This window comes from Lytechinus pictus, chromosome 14 (assembly GCF_037042905.1).
Source record: "Lytechinus pictus isolate F3 Inbred chromosome 14, Lp3.0, whole genome shotgun sequence".
NCBI lineage: Eukaryota > Metazoa > Echinodermata > Echinoidea > Temnopleuroida > Toxopneustidae > Lytechinus > Lytechinus pictus.
In genome coordinates this window covers 13116270-13132394 of record NC_087258.1, presented here as the reverse complement: position 1 = coordinate 13132394, position 16125 = coordinate 13116270, and the positions used below count along the sequence as shown (strand labels likewise).

Genomic DNA, 16125 nt, shown 5'->3' with positions numbered 1-16125 from the left:
TGTAAAAAAATAATAATGAAATAGGATAAAAACAAGAAAAAAAAAGACAGGAAGAAAAGGGAATGAGGGCGAAATAGGCTATCAACAACAGACGTCCGAGTCATGGAACTCTTAAATAACCTATTCAATCTTTTAAATATCATTTTCAAATCATTTCCCCCTATGAAAATACCATGGCGCCTCCCCTGATATAGTTTGGCATGCTTACAGTCAATACGGCACAGACTTCAAGTGTGAATTTATTTACATCATAAACAGGAATTGTTTGTTTTTTTGGTTGTTTTGAAACGTTTTTATTATTGTCAGTGAAAACTTAAACAATCGTCAATGGCACTATATTTTTATTTTTGATCGATTCAAGAAAAATAGTATGCCAAATAAATGTGACTTCAATGAAAATCATGCATGGCAATGTATATTATACTGTACATATACAGTGCGTCAAAAAAAAACTATACATTTTTGAAATGGCTGCCAAATAAAAAATGTAGCACTTTGGGGAAAAACTCTCACATATATGAAAACCAATAAAGGCAACTTTTAAATGATACCAAAAAGTTGGAAAACTATTCATGCTTGAGCGAGCACTGCCCACTGAAACAAAGGGTATGGAAATTAGGCTGGGCCGGAATTAGCGTTCCAATTTATGTCAATTTTTGAGAGGCAAATCCTTTTGGAACTTGCAAAGTTAAGGGAGTTGTGATAAATTAATGATCAACCGTGACCAGTTTAAGTTGTTTAAGCAAATTTCATAAATTATTAAATTGAACTTTAATGTATGAGTGAACGCAAATTGCACTTTTTGGGCAGCATTTCAATTTTATCATGTGGATCCCAGCAATGTGTTCATGGGAGTCGGGAGAATAGGGGGTGAGAAAGGACTTAAGTGGGAGAAGTAGGTTGATGGAATAAGGATCAACAGAACATTTAGCCCCCTCCCCTCCTGTTGGGAGACTGATTGCTATTGTCATGTACGCGTGAATTCCACAGCAGAATGTTGATTTAATGATGAATTCTGAATTTGGGCATCAACCTTTTCCTATCAATCATTAAATCAACAATTTATCAGTAAATTAGCTCATTCAAAGTGCAATGTGATCAATAAAACATTCAGATTTTTTCAATAAACTGTTTCATAAATCATCATAATCGATAAATTTCTTGGCAATCATTCTATGAAAAAAAAAACTGACCATCAGCCACCGGACATTTGGCAGTTAAGTTTTGAATAGGCTACAATCCAGGAAGTGAAACAGAGAGAGGGGGGCTGGGAAATGGGGGTGGAGGGGGAGGGTATATGACTTTTAATTTGTAAAAGGACAGAAAGAAGAGGAATGCCCCTTTAACCAAGTCTTACAATATCTCGCCCCCTAACTTGTAACAAGTACCATCACATTACTCTGACTCTCACGAACACACTGCTGAGGTCCACAAGATGAATATGCTACACTAAGTAACTCATGAAATTTGCCTATAAGAAACCAAAACTTATCTCACTCATTAATTTAGCATAACACCCTTGGCTTTGCCAGTTCCAAAGGACTAACCACTCAAAGAATTGTAAGGCTAATCCATGCCCAGCCTAGCCGAGCTTAGTCTCTCAGGAGGAGAGTAGTGGGGGAGGGGTTGCTAAATGTTCTGTTGACCTTTATCCCATCAACGTACTTCATCTATTTGAGTCCTATCTTACCCCATATTCTCCTGACTCTCATGAACACATTGCTGAGATCCACATAATAAAGTCAAAATGCTGTACTAAAAATTGCAATTCATGATCACTCATGCATTAAATTTCAATTTAATAACGCATGAAATTTGTCAAAGAACAAACTGATCACAACTGATCATTAATTCATCACAAAACCCTCAACTTTGCAAGTACCAAACAAAAAAACCTGAAAGAAATCGGAAGGCTAATGCCGGCCCAGCCTAATTTTCATACTCTTTGTTTCAGTGGGCAGTGCTCGCTCAAGCATGAATAGTTTTCCAACTTTTTGGTGTCATTTGAAAGTTGACTTTATTGGCTTCTATGTAATATAAGTCTTTTCCCCCAAAGTGATATATTTTTTATTTGGCAGTCATTTCAAAAGTGTATAGTTTTTTGGGGACGCACTGTATATATTATATGTGTGTGTGGGTGTGCGAGGGTGTGTGTGTGCCTGGAAATTCTTGTAGAATTAAATGTGTCAATTCTGTTATTCTTTTTATTAAATATGCAATTTTTGATTCAAGAGCTGAAGGCCGGGTACCGTCATTTATTAAAATACACAAATATATAACGGGTTGTATAGAAGAAGAAAGACGCCTGGCAACGAAGTCAGGCAAGTTAAGTTTACATTTGCAGAAATGGGATGAACTGAAGGTGAAAAGGGATTTGAATGTGAACAGGTGGGATGTGTCTAGTGTGGTGCGAGTGTGAATCCTGGTGTGAATGTTGATGTTTTTTTTTTTCTTTTTACTAGTTCTTTTCAATTTCCCCTTCTCTTGTATCAATATGATTTGCAGGTTTTTTTTTCTTTCTGTATCCTATTGCGCCAAAATGTTAAACGTTCATTATGCAGATTTGTATATATTATGTTTGTTTACGTATGCGTGGTATGTGCATGTGTGTAAGGGTGTTAAGGTGGGTGTGTGTATAATTATGTAAAGTTATGTTGAAGCTTGATTTAAAATGGGATGCAATGATAATACATTTAGGTTGATTTCTGTTTTCCTGCAAATCATTTATATAGCCATTTAACATTAATTATTATTGAGATACATAGAGGGTTGGGGACTCAGTTGAGTTTTTTTTTTTTTTCAGATATAAAAGTATAATTTTAAGGAGTTTCATTCCGTCTTTATTTGCTTCAGTTCTTGGTAAATATATATGTACTTTTTTGCATATCCTTGTTGATATGAAATGAAGATTTGTATTTTTTTTTTGTATTTATCTGCAGTTTATGTAATTCATTTGAATGAAATCCTTAATAAAAACATATTGAAAAAAAAAAAGTGAGTGTATATATATTGGCCTATATATACTTGATTAGGCATTTACATGTACAAATTACAATTCACAAGGTTTTTTTTCTAAGCTTACCGTTTTTCTCTTCATTCCTGGACATATTGTATATCGTTTATCTGCTGAAAAATAAATAAATTGAACAATTTCCCCCAGAAAAATTTGACAAAGCAAAAATAAAAAATTCACACACGCATGCATTTTTTTTCATATGCCAGATGCCCCCTCCCCTTCCCCGGCACTACCTGTATTTGCATGATGACCATAATCCCTGTCTGTATTAGCATGGGCGTAAATCCCATAGGGGGCTGCCAGCACTGGGGGTGGTATACCGGTCCCGCCCCCACACCTTTTAAGACAGTATAACGATAGTTTCTAATTATATTGTTGGATTCATCTTTAAAATGCAGTAAAAAAAAAAATAGCTTCAATTTGCCTAATTTTGAATTCTAAAAACGCAAAATTTCTCTTTATCATCTTACAAGAGTTAGGCCATCATGATAACAAATCCTTATGTTTAGCTCATTTTATTGCAAAGGTTTTTTCCGCTATCATGGCAGTATGGTTATATGAATCCATTTATGAATTGAATAATTCAAATGACTTTTAAATATAATGGTTACAATTTTTATCATAAACCCCGGGGGCCACTGCCATTGACGAGTGGGTACCATGCGCGACCATGGGGTCTCGAAAAGCACCCTAAACACGTATTTTCCATATTCTGAAAATGCACCCCTTAAGACGTATTGGCGTGTGAAACCCTCCCCTTAACAAGTATTGGAAACAAAACAATACTCTTGGCAAGTATTCCCTGAATTGACCCCCCAATTAAGTACAACGATATTTTTATTGTTGTCGTCGGTTTTACCTTTACCTGATTGTGTAGGCCCTATAGTACAGCCCCATCTCCCACATCTCGCGCAAAATCGTACTCTACTAACACGTAGTGTTGACTCTTCTGGCAAAAAAGTACATCCTTTATAAAACATATTAGTCTTAAATTTTTACACCCTCGCAAATTCGACCCTAAACACGTAGCTTTCCTAGCGAAAATAGATACCCTTAGTGTTTTTGACACTCTTATTACGTTACTTACGTAACGTGCCCTATCTTGAAAAAGACATCTCTTTTACGGTGTTTTTTTTTGGTCGCGCATGGTATCCATGCACTCATCAATGTAAGTGGCCCTCCGGGCATAAACCAAAACCAAATAAAACGTTTCTTAAATACACTTGAAGGGGTGGGGGGTCATATCCTGACATCATTGTGGAAGCGGGGATAGTCTGTACAAAATATACCCTATATTTCAAGTTTTTTGTTAGATGAGACACGCATGACATATTGATCACTATAATAATGAAACACTAGGGCTTCATGTTGTTACGACAGCATATCATCCTAAGAATTGTATTTGTTCTTCATAGGATACTTTTAATTGCATTAATTGATAATTGACGCAACAATCTATGTCAAATGTGAATTTTGCTCCAAATTTGAACGTTGCATCATCCCCCAATATAATTTTCAATATTATTCAAAATTTTTCCTTTCTGCGATATTTTCGTTGTCATTTGCATCATTGCCATTTCCGCATTTTTTGAAGTTTATCGGATGAGTTGCCATGAGATTCATTTCATAAGGCATTATAATCGTTATATTCGCGATAATCATGATCCTATTTTTTTATATTCTCAACTCACTAATTTTAACTAGTGAGCAAATGAGTTTTCATTGAATAAATCTCGACTGTTTGATCATTATTTTTATAATATAACAACTTTATATCTATTCTACCTTTCGTTTTTGAAAAATTACCCCTGCTATATATCCTCTGCACATTGTCAATTAAAACGACTGAAGCAATTTTTTTAAGGCACTCGATCACGTTTGCTCGTCGCAATTTTCCCTTGAAAGACGTTTTTCAATCATCCTGACTTCATTCCAACTACTATTTACTGTAATTAAGTATATATCGATCACAACAACAGTAGCCATTGTCATAATTGAAATAGCTCAAGGTAACTGTCACCAATAGAGATGGTAATACTATGTACAAGGACATAGCTCTTGATGTGGTATAATTATTGCACACTTGAAAGACGTTTTTGGACCCCGGGTTTTGGACACCATTCTGTCTTCCAAGTACTAAAAATTTGCTCGCTCACTCGCATATCAATATAAACTGCATTAGATAATTTATATCACAAAAAAACTCAAATATACTAGCCATCGAAAAAACAATCATGATAATGATGGTATTGTACGTTATAATTTATATACCCCCGTGTTTTGGGTGTCCCCAAAATGTTGAAATTTCAGGTCAATATATTGCAATCATTCCACCCATGCTCGGACTGTATAGTGACAAAACTGACTACTAGTATATGCTAGTAAACAATTACTGTACTGTAAAGTAACTTTATAGTACAGTAATTGTTTACTTGCATTGTAATTCTCGAGTTTTGTGAACGACTTTTACCGAAATAAATTTTTGCTGATTGTGCGATACCATAGTTCACAAATCGAGCGTTCTGATTGGTCAGTTCTCGTTCATTTTTTTACAATACAATTTTTCCGCGGATTTTGAAGCCGTTGATGCGGAATCCTTCGCCTACGGGAACAACATTTTGCCGTTTTCATTCGTGTTGGTTCGTATTTTTGTTCACCTTTTCATCATATGTATTCTGTCTTAAACTTTAATTTCAAATGTGAATGACTGGTTTTGATGGAAAGTAGCTTTATTTCTGATCGTTTCTTCTACAGCCCGGCTTTGAATTTGACCGAGTTAATGTTGGCTTGATTGGGAGGGCTACGCAGCCTCGAAGGCCAGCCGCGCCCCGAGCGAGGCGGCGAGGCAAGGTTGGGGGTATGAAGGTGGGCCCCGCCATGGCCCATGTCTGCGCACCTAATTATTTAACCTCAGATTTAATATAGATTTCAATTTACTTCACAAAACTTTTTAGTTGATAATGTTCCTTATATTCTTATGAGTAAGTGTGCAAAAAATCTCATAAAAATTTGAAAAAAACAAGATTTTCTTAAGTTAATGATTTATCATGGGAAACAAAACTCAAATTTCAAAAGTTAACTTAAAGTTAAAACCAGGCCGAGGCCCGAGCCAGTCATTCACTTTTTTTTGGTTTCAGATTGAACAAAAAATTGTGCCCCATGATGTCTGTGCACAATAAAGTCTTTACACACGATTCAGCTCAGGGATTTTGATGAGAAAGGCTGCATATCAGTAGAGACTAGAGGCGCAAGGCAATATGGGAGACTCCAATAGAGGAGACAATTTCCCACATTGGAGACTTGCTTTGCAAAAGGACAAAAGAAACACCAACAAAAACATGATTTTTTCCACCCAAAATTTTGTCTCGCTGAGGTCAGAAGCCCATTTGTTTTGTGTGTGATTGACAACAAATATCCTTATCAAAACAAAAGTAGACGGTGAATTTTTAAAGTAGACGGTGAAAAGGGGTAATTTTTCATGAGGAATCTGCTTATCACATTTTTATTTGCCGCCAAGGTAATCCTTTTGCAGCAAATGTAAACAAAGGAAATTGATCTCCAAAACTGGAGACTGTGTCTGAAATTGGATACCCAAATTCTTTACAAAAGTCTCTGATATTGGAGATAATCTCCCACATTGGAGACAGTCTCCAATATTGGCCATGCGCCTCTACTGCATATTGAGGCTGTCGGCGTCACATGAAATGCTGAAAATTTCTGGAAATGGCTAAACTTAAGAATTCATTTTTTTCCACCACTGAGTCAGGTTTTTTAATGAATACCTTTCTTTCTAAATTCTATGAATTGCATCTGTAATTGTAAAGTTTGTGGCGAGCTATGGTGGTTGTTGCATATCTTCTTTTAGAATCGCGCAGATACACGTGTGCGCAGACACGGCCAGGGGGACCTTACCATACATGTAGGATACGTAGGCCAGCTTGATTGGCGATGTAGAAAGTTCTAGACTTAAAAATCTGCTGTTTCGCAGGAGTTTTTATACATTTTCTGATTTCTTTTTAGTCGTCCTGCTACACAGACTGGAAGTATCCCATAGGACTCATAGTGCTGGGGTGGTATTCTGAGATAAGCTTGTAACCGATTTTGCAATCGGCAACCGATTCCATTCGATTTCACCACAATCGGCAATCACTTGCCGATCTTCGATCATGCCCCTTGAAGGAAAAAATCGAAAATAAAAAATTGGCGTAGATCTGGTTACAGTGCGTGATCGCTCAGAACATATTTCAAGATTGTTTTTGAGGTGCTAGCTATTTGGAGGTCGCATTATTCAGGGAGAAAGACGCGGTATTATCTATGGCGATGTTTAAGAGGATAAATATCTTCTCTTCCAACTCATGGTGATAGCGGATGCCGCCGTGAACTTTGAAAGGTCGTATTACCGACGGAGCTCACTGCGCTACTCTCTTACCCCCTTTATAATGATATAAATCTTCTCTTCAACCTCGTGGTGATAGCGGACCCCGCCATAAACTTTTAAAGACTGTACTATTGACGGAGCTTATTACGTTACTCTCTTACATCGTTTATGATGATATACATTTTATTTTCAACCTCGTGGTGATAGCGGACCCCGCCGTGAACTTTTAAAGGTCGTATTACCGACGGAGCTCACTGCGCTACTCTCTAACCCCGTTTATAATGATATAAATCTTCTCTTCAACCTCGTGGTGATAGCGGACCCGGCCATAAACTTTTAAAGACTGTACTATTGACGGAGCTTATTGCGTTACTCTCTTACATCGTTTATGATGATATACATTTTATTTTCAACCTCGTGGTGATAGCGGACCCCGCCGTGAACTTTGAAAGGTCGTATTACCGACGGAGCTCACTGCGCTACTCTCTAACCCCGTTTATGATGATATACATTTTATTTTCAACCTCGTGGTGATAGCGGACCCCGCCATAAACTTTTAAAGACTGTACTATTGACGGAGCTTATTGCGTTACTCTCTTACATCGTTTATGATGATATACATTTTATTTTCAACCTCGTGGTGATAGCGGACCCCGCCGTGAACTTTTAAAGGTCGTATTACCGACGGAGCTCACTGCGCTACTCTCTAACCCCGTTTATAATGATATAAATCTTCTCTTCAACCTCGTGGTGATAGCGGACCCGGCCATAAACTTTTAAAGACTGTACTATTGACGGAGCTTATTGCGTTACTCTCTTACATCGTTTATGATGATATACATTTTATTTTCAACCTCGTGGTGATAGCGGACCCCGCCGTGAACTTTGAAAGGTCGTATTACCGACGGAGCTCACTGCGCTACTCTCTAACCCCGTTTATGATGATATACATTTTATTTTCAACCTCGTGGTGATAGCGGACCCCGCCATAAACTTTTAAAGACTGTACTATTGACGGAGCTTATTGCGTTACTCTCTTACATCGTTTATGATGATATACATTTTATTTTCAACCTCGTGGTGATAGCGGATGCCGCCGTGAACTTTGAAAGGTCGTATTACCGACGGAGCTCACTGCGTTACTCTCTTACATTGTTTATGATGATATACATTTTATTTTCAACCTCGTGGTGATAGCGGATGCCGCCGTGAACTTTGAAAGGTCGTATTACCGACGGAGCTCGCTGCGCTATTCTCTTACCCCCTTTATAATGATATAAATCTTCTCTTCAACCTCGTGGTGATAGCGGACCCCGCCATAAACTTTTAAAGACTGTACTATTGACGGAGCTTATTGCGTTACTCTCTTACATCGTTTATGATGATATACATTTTATTTTTAATCTCGTGGTGATAGCGGATGCCGCCTTGAACTTTGAAAGGTCGTATTACCGACGGAGCTCACTGCGCTACTCTCTTACCCCCTTTTTTGATGATAGACATCTTCTCTTCAACCTCGTGGTGATAGCGGACCCCGCCGTGAACTTCAAATTGATTTGAAAACGCTAGCTACCCAAAACATTTTAATAACATATTTCAAATCATCGTGCGTGCTTGCGTCTTCTACTTCATTTTAATTGCACTTGCGACTTTAAGATGATGCGTCGTAAGAGATCATTCCAATAATTCTAAATCGCTAGCACCTAAAAATACTTCTAAAAGATGTCTCGCCGATCGTTCATTAACCTGTGATCTATGAGAAATATTTTCATTTTATTTTCCTTTGCGCCTTTGCTCGGAAGATGCGTCTTTTGTTTATCTTTCTAATAAAAATCACTCGGTTTATTTTAAAGCAATAACACCTCAAAACCCCTGGCTTTAAAACATGTTCCAAACGATCGCGCATGTTGGCGACTTCCATTCCAATGCATTCGTCTTTGTGACTTTGTCAGGAAGATGCGCGCGACCGCGAACAACATTTTGATGTCATTATTCCTTTGTTTTTAAACATCGCCGATTCGATTTTCGATTCGATTTCGATTTTAGAAGCTTAACTGCCGATCCGATTTTCGGTCTGATTTTTGATCCGATTTACAACATTATTCTGAGATCCATTTTATCTCAGATAAAATAAAATATTTTATCTCCGTTAAAATCAGTGAGATAAAATCTCTCCGAATTGGTATTCTGAGAACAATTCTATCTTCATTTTATCTCTGTAAGACACACCTATTTTTTAATCAATATCCAATTAGAAACGCGCTTTTATAGCTCTTTTATATCATTCAACCAACGGAAATCCATTCCGCTAGGAGGTGTGACGAAGGAGTGAGATTGCGTCAATTTATTGACTTCAATACGCTTGCACTACCGGTATACGCTTGCGCGTCTTTACAGAGATTTCTTTTTAACAAAAATGGCAATACTCTCATCCTTTTTTCGAAGTCTATATCGCATCTTTTCAAGCATCATTTCAAAGACAATATTAGTCAAGAAAAGTCTTCTGAAATGCTTCCTGATCTTACAGGAATAACTTTAAGGTGTTGTTCTCAATGAATATATAATTTTTCTTAATTTTTATGCCAACATTTGGAGTTAATTCACCTAGAAATATTGACGAAATCAACGTCGCGGAGATGAAATAGCCCCTACCCTCTTTTGAGTTTATTTTATTTTTTCTTCAAAGTAACTTGGGCGCAAGCACATCACCCGCGTTGCAATGGCCAGATACGTGATGGGTATGTCTACGCAGCCACTGCTCTGTTGCGTATCATCATAGATACGCAAGATAACATTTATACGCAAGATAAAATTTTAAATTTTATCTGAGAGATAAAATGTCTGTCATCTCAGAATACCAATTTCATTTTAAGAGATAAAATAAAATATTTTAAAGATAAAATGACCTCAGAATACCGCCCCTGGGGGCTGTTTCATAAAGCTGTTCGTAAGTTAAGAGCGACTTTAAGAACGACTGGTGATCCTTTCTTACGCGCTAAACCATCGCCAATTCAATATACCATTTACCAAAAGAAAGGGTCACCAGTCGTTCTTAAAGTCGCTCTTAACTTACGAACAGCTTTATGAAACACCCACCAGGTGTTTTGCAATTCGCACGATGGTTAAGTAATAGCCTACAGTGTCTATGCACATGATGCAATGGAGAAACGGGTGCGCTTCCGCCTACCGCACTCAATCGATAACTCCTTAATTCCCCCTTTTGACAGAAAAAACAAAGTGTTTAAATCAAAATTATTACTGAAACTAAATCTCAGCAGACAGCTTATCAGTTTCTTGAAATACGTGATTTGATATCCAAAGATTAAATTCCAAAGAGCAGGTGTACGGTTCCAACAATCGATCGTCATGTTTTTTTGCAGCTTGAGCTTGCGAATGCGCCAGTCAGTCAAGTTTGGGTTATACTATTTTCAGTTGGTCACTGAAATCTATGCGAATTGGTGATCTAAACAAGGGATACATGTTGTGCTCATTGTGCTGTTGGGATGAGCATTAAGAGCTTGCTAAAGTCAGAAAAATCAGATTTTATTTGATTAATTCATTTTTCTTTGATTCTGCAGAAAAAAAATTAAGGTTTTAATAGAGGAAGATGAGCTTGAAGGAATTTGTGCTTCCTCTTCATTTGAAGGACCTTCAGCATGGCACGGGGATTAACCAGTACATTGTGGAAGAGGTGTATCCCCTTAGACAGATTGCAGATAAGATTGTGGGTGAGTTGGAAATACAGTACCGGTAATGTAAAAATATGCGTGATGTCCAATGCTGTGTCATTTATTCTCACTAATAGGAAGATTGTCTAATGTCTTGTTCTGATGGCAGGTGCCACATGTCATGGTAAATTGAGATACATTGGAAGGATGGTATATCAATTAACAAGGATCCGCATCACCGTCTAAAGCATATAATGTACAGTACATCATTTTGCTTGGACATTAGAATAATGACATACAACTGTACACCTGTTACCCTTGAGAGTGCGTCCCTCTACGCTCTACCATTCCTCTGGTGTGTTCCAAAGTAACGTCATACGTACAGTCTAATTCTAACTAATTCCCTCAATGATGTACTATTGAACTTCTACATATATTCTATCTACTTAGTACCGTACTATCCTTCTTCCAGCAATCAGCACTTTCCTAAATTCCATAATTCTGTAAATAGATGAAGGGGTGTTTTGCTTTGAGTATGTAAGTAGTAAGTATTGTGTCTTTGGTTTTGACTTTTGCATCAATGAATACCAAATTCTTATGTCATACATGTATGCACCAAGTGGTACACATTAGAAGTTCTGGTGGGTGTTTCATGAAGGTTGTCAGCACTGACTAAATTGTCAGCGCTGACAATTTCAGTGAAATCACTGGCCTCCGAATGTTACCATGGTAACTGTCGGAGAAAGACAACTTGTCAGTGCTCACAACTTTCATGAAACGGTCCCCTGAGCAGCCCTTGCAAATTAAACAATTTTTACATTGATTATTGCATTCGATTTGGAGATCAAAGCAAAGTTTACATGTACAGTATGTTTGTTCCTTTTTTCAGGTTGTAAATCATCCCTTCATCACGATGGATCGTTCATGATTCTGGATCACTTTGATAGCTTCTACAGTCTTCTCAGGTGAAAATGATTACAATGCCAGTGATAATGAGTATATTCAGTACGGTAATTTATACGTATGTGAGAATGACCCAAGTCCATACTACATAGTCACTTGGCTAGATTTAAGTAAACATTGGGAATTGCTGCTTATATTTATACATGAACCGGTACATTAGCCTACATGTATGTGTGTGTAATCTATATCTGAAAGTGCCCCAAAGTAATAGGAATTCTCACCACAATCCTAATTGAGCATGTATACACAAAAATCATTTAAGGTTTTCTTGATTAACTCGAAATGAATGTAATCTATAGTCTACACTTGGTTTGTAACTTCTCAATTTCGTATTTCATGATAAAGATACATGTATGCCAAACTTACTACCAGAGCAGATTTTATTAAACAACACCCCCTCCCTGATGTGACAAAATCGTAGAGTATCGGACTAAAGGTCATTAGAGCAAATGGTGTAAACTCCCTAATGACAATAGTAATAATATTCAATTCCTGTAGACAGTACAACACATACCGTATGTATCGTTTAACATCTCTTTGGGAGGAAGTGTTGAGCTAGGTGACATCTTAATCTTCAGATAAAATGAAGTAATTAGCTTTCAGGTATTAGACCAAGTTATCATTGGATCAAATTGCAAAAGGACCATTATACTTTGTAGGAAGTAGACATTGTAAATATAGCAATTGTGATGTGCATTGAAGTTACCAAGTCCAGGATCTACTGTATGCGACTACTGATTAAGTGACCTTTGACCTTTTTCACAGACAATTCTCAAGTGTGGATCAAGATGCCAAGGAGGAAGCATGGGAAATCATCCTGACAGGTTCGTCATTCATGGCCGTCAGCACTGATGATTATCTTCCTTTAATTTTTTTTTTTTTTTTTGAGGGGGAGACGGGACTGAACAATAGAATTCCCCCCTAAATAAAAGATAGTCCTCTGCGCTGAGGCCATGTTGTCATCAGATAGTATCTCATTTCATTTTACATTGCATTTGTATTCAGAATATAATACAATAAGCATTGCCTATTCTAGGCTTTTGTGAACCCATTAGAGACTGTCTGATTTTGCTATAACTTACACTTTCCTTAAACCCCAGCCGGCATATGTTTTAGGCTCAGTTTCTGACGGATTGAAGAGAAATGAAATCAATGAAATTACTGTTAAAATGCAAATTGGCAATGTTTCAGTTAAATCAAACAATCTTCATTCATTTTAATTCATGTTATATTCAGAATCAATTTTCTCCATTTTCAAACTATGTAATTCCTTATTTGTTGAAAATAGTTATTGCCTATTTGAGGAGTGCTAAAAAGATGATAATAATAATAATAATAGTAATAATTATAATAATTTTGATAATTATATAATAATAAAAGTCATATTAAAGATGATGAAGATGATTTAAACCTAGAAAAGGTGTATATCCCTATTCCATCCTACAGCATGTTCGAGGAACGTGGATGCCCTTACCAAGTTCATTGACAGTCCGAGCAGTGATCCTAAGTTCAGACATCTCCTTCTCAATGCAACCAAGATGACTTCATTCATCCTATGCCAGCTGACCGAAGCCTTTGAGACGGAAGCGTGTAAACCCTCGACAGACACCGCTACCATGAAGGGAAAGGTACAGTGAAGACGAGATTGTTAAGATTTCATCAACATTTGTTATCTGGCAATTCTGGGGCCCGTCTTACAAAGAGTTACGATTGCTCCAATCAATCGTAACTCTATGGAAATCCATCAGCGTCATTAATTATTCTACAGGAAATTTGCACAATGTACTTTGTAAACAAAGAGAAGCACAGTGAATTTTTAAGAAAACAATTTAAAAAAATTTAAGAAAACAATTAAAAAATTTTTAAGAAAACAATTAAAATTTTTTTAAGAAAACAATTCATGAAAATATTTTGAACAAACATGCACATGTTGACATTGCTGGTCGTCCGTAATTGCGATTGATCGGATCAATCGCAACTCTTTGTAAGCCGGGGCAGGTCCATGTCTTATGATTTGATATGTTTTAGACAATAAAATCTGCCTTGAAGTGCTGTATCACCCAAACTTTATTCCTATTGTATCCAATCAAGGAAATAGTCATCAAAATATCCGCTATAAGCAGTATCCTCCCCCACCCCTCATCTCTATATTTAGTTACCTATTGAAATTTTTGCATGGTGTTTGTTGGACATTGGGTTTTTACTTTGTGTTTCAGGGACGTAAGAAGACGGTGAAAGCGGGTGCGTGGGACTGGGATAGTGAAAAGGAGAAATCTCTTCAATGCATCATACAGACTCTCCAACTTGATATATGTAGACTGTGGGATCCTCCAGTTGTAGAAGGAGAATTTGTCAAGTAAGTACGTTGTTGCTGATAGCATACTAATAATAATAATAGTGAAGTAGAAGAAATAATCAGTTGTCTCACGATGGATCGAACGCTGTTGTGAGACAACTGATTATTTCTTCTACTTCATCCATCACCACAACGAACCTCTTCCACATCAATAATAATAGTGCCATCTATCTATACTCCGAGGCACTCTGTTATTTACCCCTGTCATCCAGTGGATTCAACGAATTGATCCTGCCAGGTACCCATTTACCTCACCTGGGTTGAGTGCAGCACAATGTGGGTAAATTTCTTGGTGAAAGAGAACATGCCATGACCAAGAATCGTACCTAAGTCCCTCTGATTGAAAGACGAGAGTGGAAATCACTAGATCACAATGCCTTTACCACTGGCGTAAATGCTTGTGTCACACCTATTGTTCGGGGGGGGGGGGGGTATGGCACAATAGTTACCCCCCCCCCCCCCCCCGAACAATAGGTGTGATGCAGGGATTTATGCCAGTGGCCTTTACAATGTTTTATGATCTCATAAATAGAAGAACATCAATCTCAGTAAACTTTAGAAAGGATGAAATTGTAGTCAATTTGTGAATTTGAGTAAATGTAGGAGTTATAGTTCCTTGCATCAGATTCACAATGACATATTTTAAATTGATATATTGTTTGGGAGTATACTATTCTAAAGTACTTTCGAATTTTGAAGGGAACTCCATCCATATGTGGGTGAATGTTGGACAAAATTTGAATAGAATTAGACTGTAAATGAGATATTTTGTGTTACACTTTCTGAATTATCGGTAATATCAACGAACACCTACATATTTATGATGTATGTTTACTAACTTACAGTCTGGTTAGTGGTACTTGCTACAAGCTGTTAGAAAACCCATTGATCACAAGGAATCTTAGCACCAGAGATGTCATCACACAGATTTTGGGTCTTCTCTTCAAAAGATACAACCATGTACTAGGTAAGTAAATACAAAAAGCTTGATTCTGGCACTTATTAGTTCTTCTCAAAGAGTTAATGAATACAAGGAGGATGGATTATGACTGATATATTAATTTCTTAAAAAGTTATTAATCTTAGGTGAGTCTATATTATCTAAAAGGTTAGATATTGGCACTTAATAGTTCATCTCTTCAACCATGTTACAATTATGTTATTCAACTTAGTGAATGAGTAAATCCAAAAGGGTAGATTCCGACATTTCTTAGTTCTTCTCTTCAAAGAATGGGTGAATAAATTCAAAAGGATATGTTCTTACACTCTCTTCATAAGATAAAAGCATGTATAAATACAAAAGGGTTGAATCCGAAACTTACTTGTATTAGGTTGTCTCTTCAAAAAGTGAACCAATAAATCAAAAAGATTTCATTCTGACATCCACAATTCTTCTTTTCAAAGTATATTTCCATTATTGGCCTAGATTACCTAGCATTCATCACAATTTTATGGCAACCCCTTTTCCGGTATGACTTATGTAATGTAGCATTGCAAAGCAAACTCTGCCAAAGTTCACTGACTTTTTTTTTCAGAGTTTGTTGACCTCTGACCTCTGCCCTCTTTATTATGCAGGTGGGACCTTGAAGATCTTACAACTGGTGCAGCACTTTGAGCACCTTCCTGGACCTCTAGCTCAATCAGTACAGACCATTGCTACTCAGTATGGCGTTAAGAGTGTTGTCAGCGAGATCATGAGGTACATGCATATACATACATGTATATGAAGAGTTTTGTTCCAAAA

General features: G+C 37.1%; 1 protein-coding gene across 1 annotated transcript in view; it reads left to right on the top strand.

Annotated features, from left to right (window-relative positions):
• Window positions 1–5548: 5548 nt before the first annotated feature.
• The window catches only part of LOC129275843 (condensin complex subunit 1-like), a 46991-nt gene continuing 36414 nt past the window's right edge, over window positions 5549–16125 (top strand). Inside the window, exons 1-8 of the mRNA XM_064109823.1 lie at window positions 5549–5655; window positions 10973–11122; window positions 11952–12027; window positions 12791–12849; window positions 13472–13653; window positions 14242–14381; window positions 15227–15348; window positions 15957–16080. Of these exons, the coding sequence (XP_063965893.1) occupies window positions 11002–11122; window positions 11952–12027; window positions 12791–12849; window positions 13472–13653; window positions 14242–14381; window positions 15227–15348; window positions 15957–16080 (824 nt within the window). The 5' untranslated portion in view covers window positions 5549–5655; window positions 10973–11001. The remainder of the gene's footprint in view (window positions 5656–10972; window positions 11123–11951; window positions 12028–12790; window positions 12850–13471; window positions 13654–14241; window positions 14382–15226; window positions 15349–15956; window positions 16081–16125) is intronic.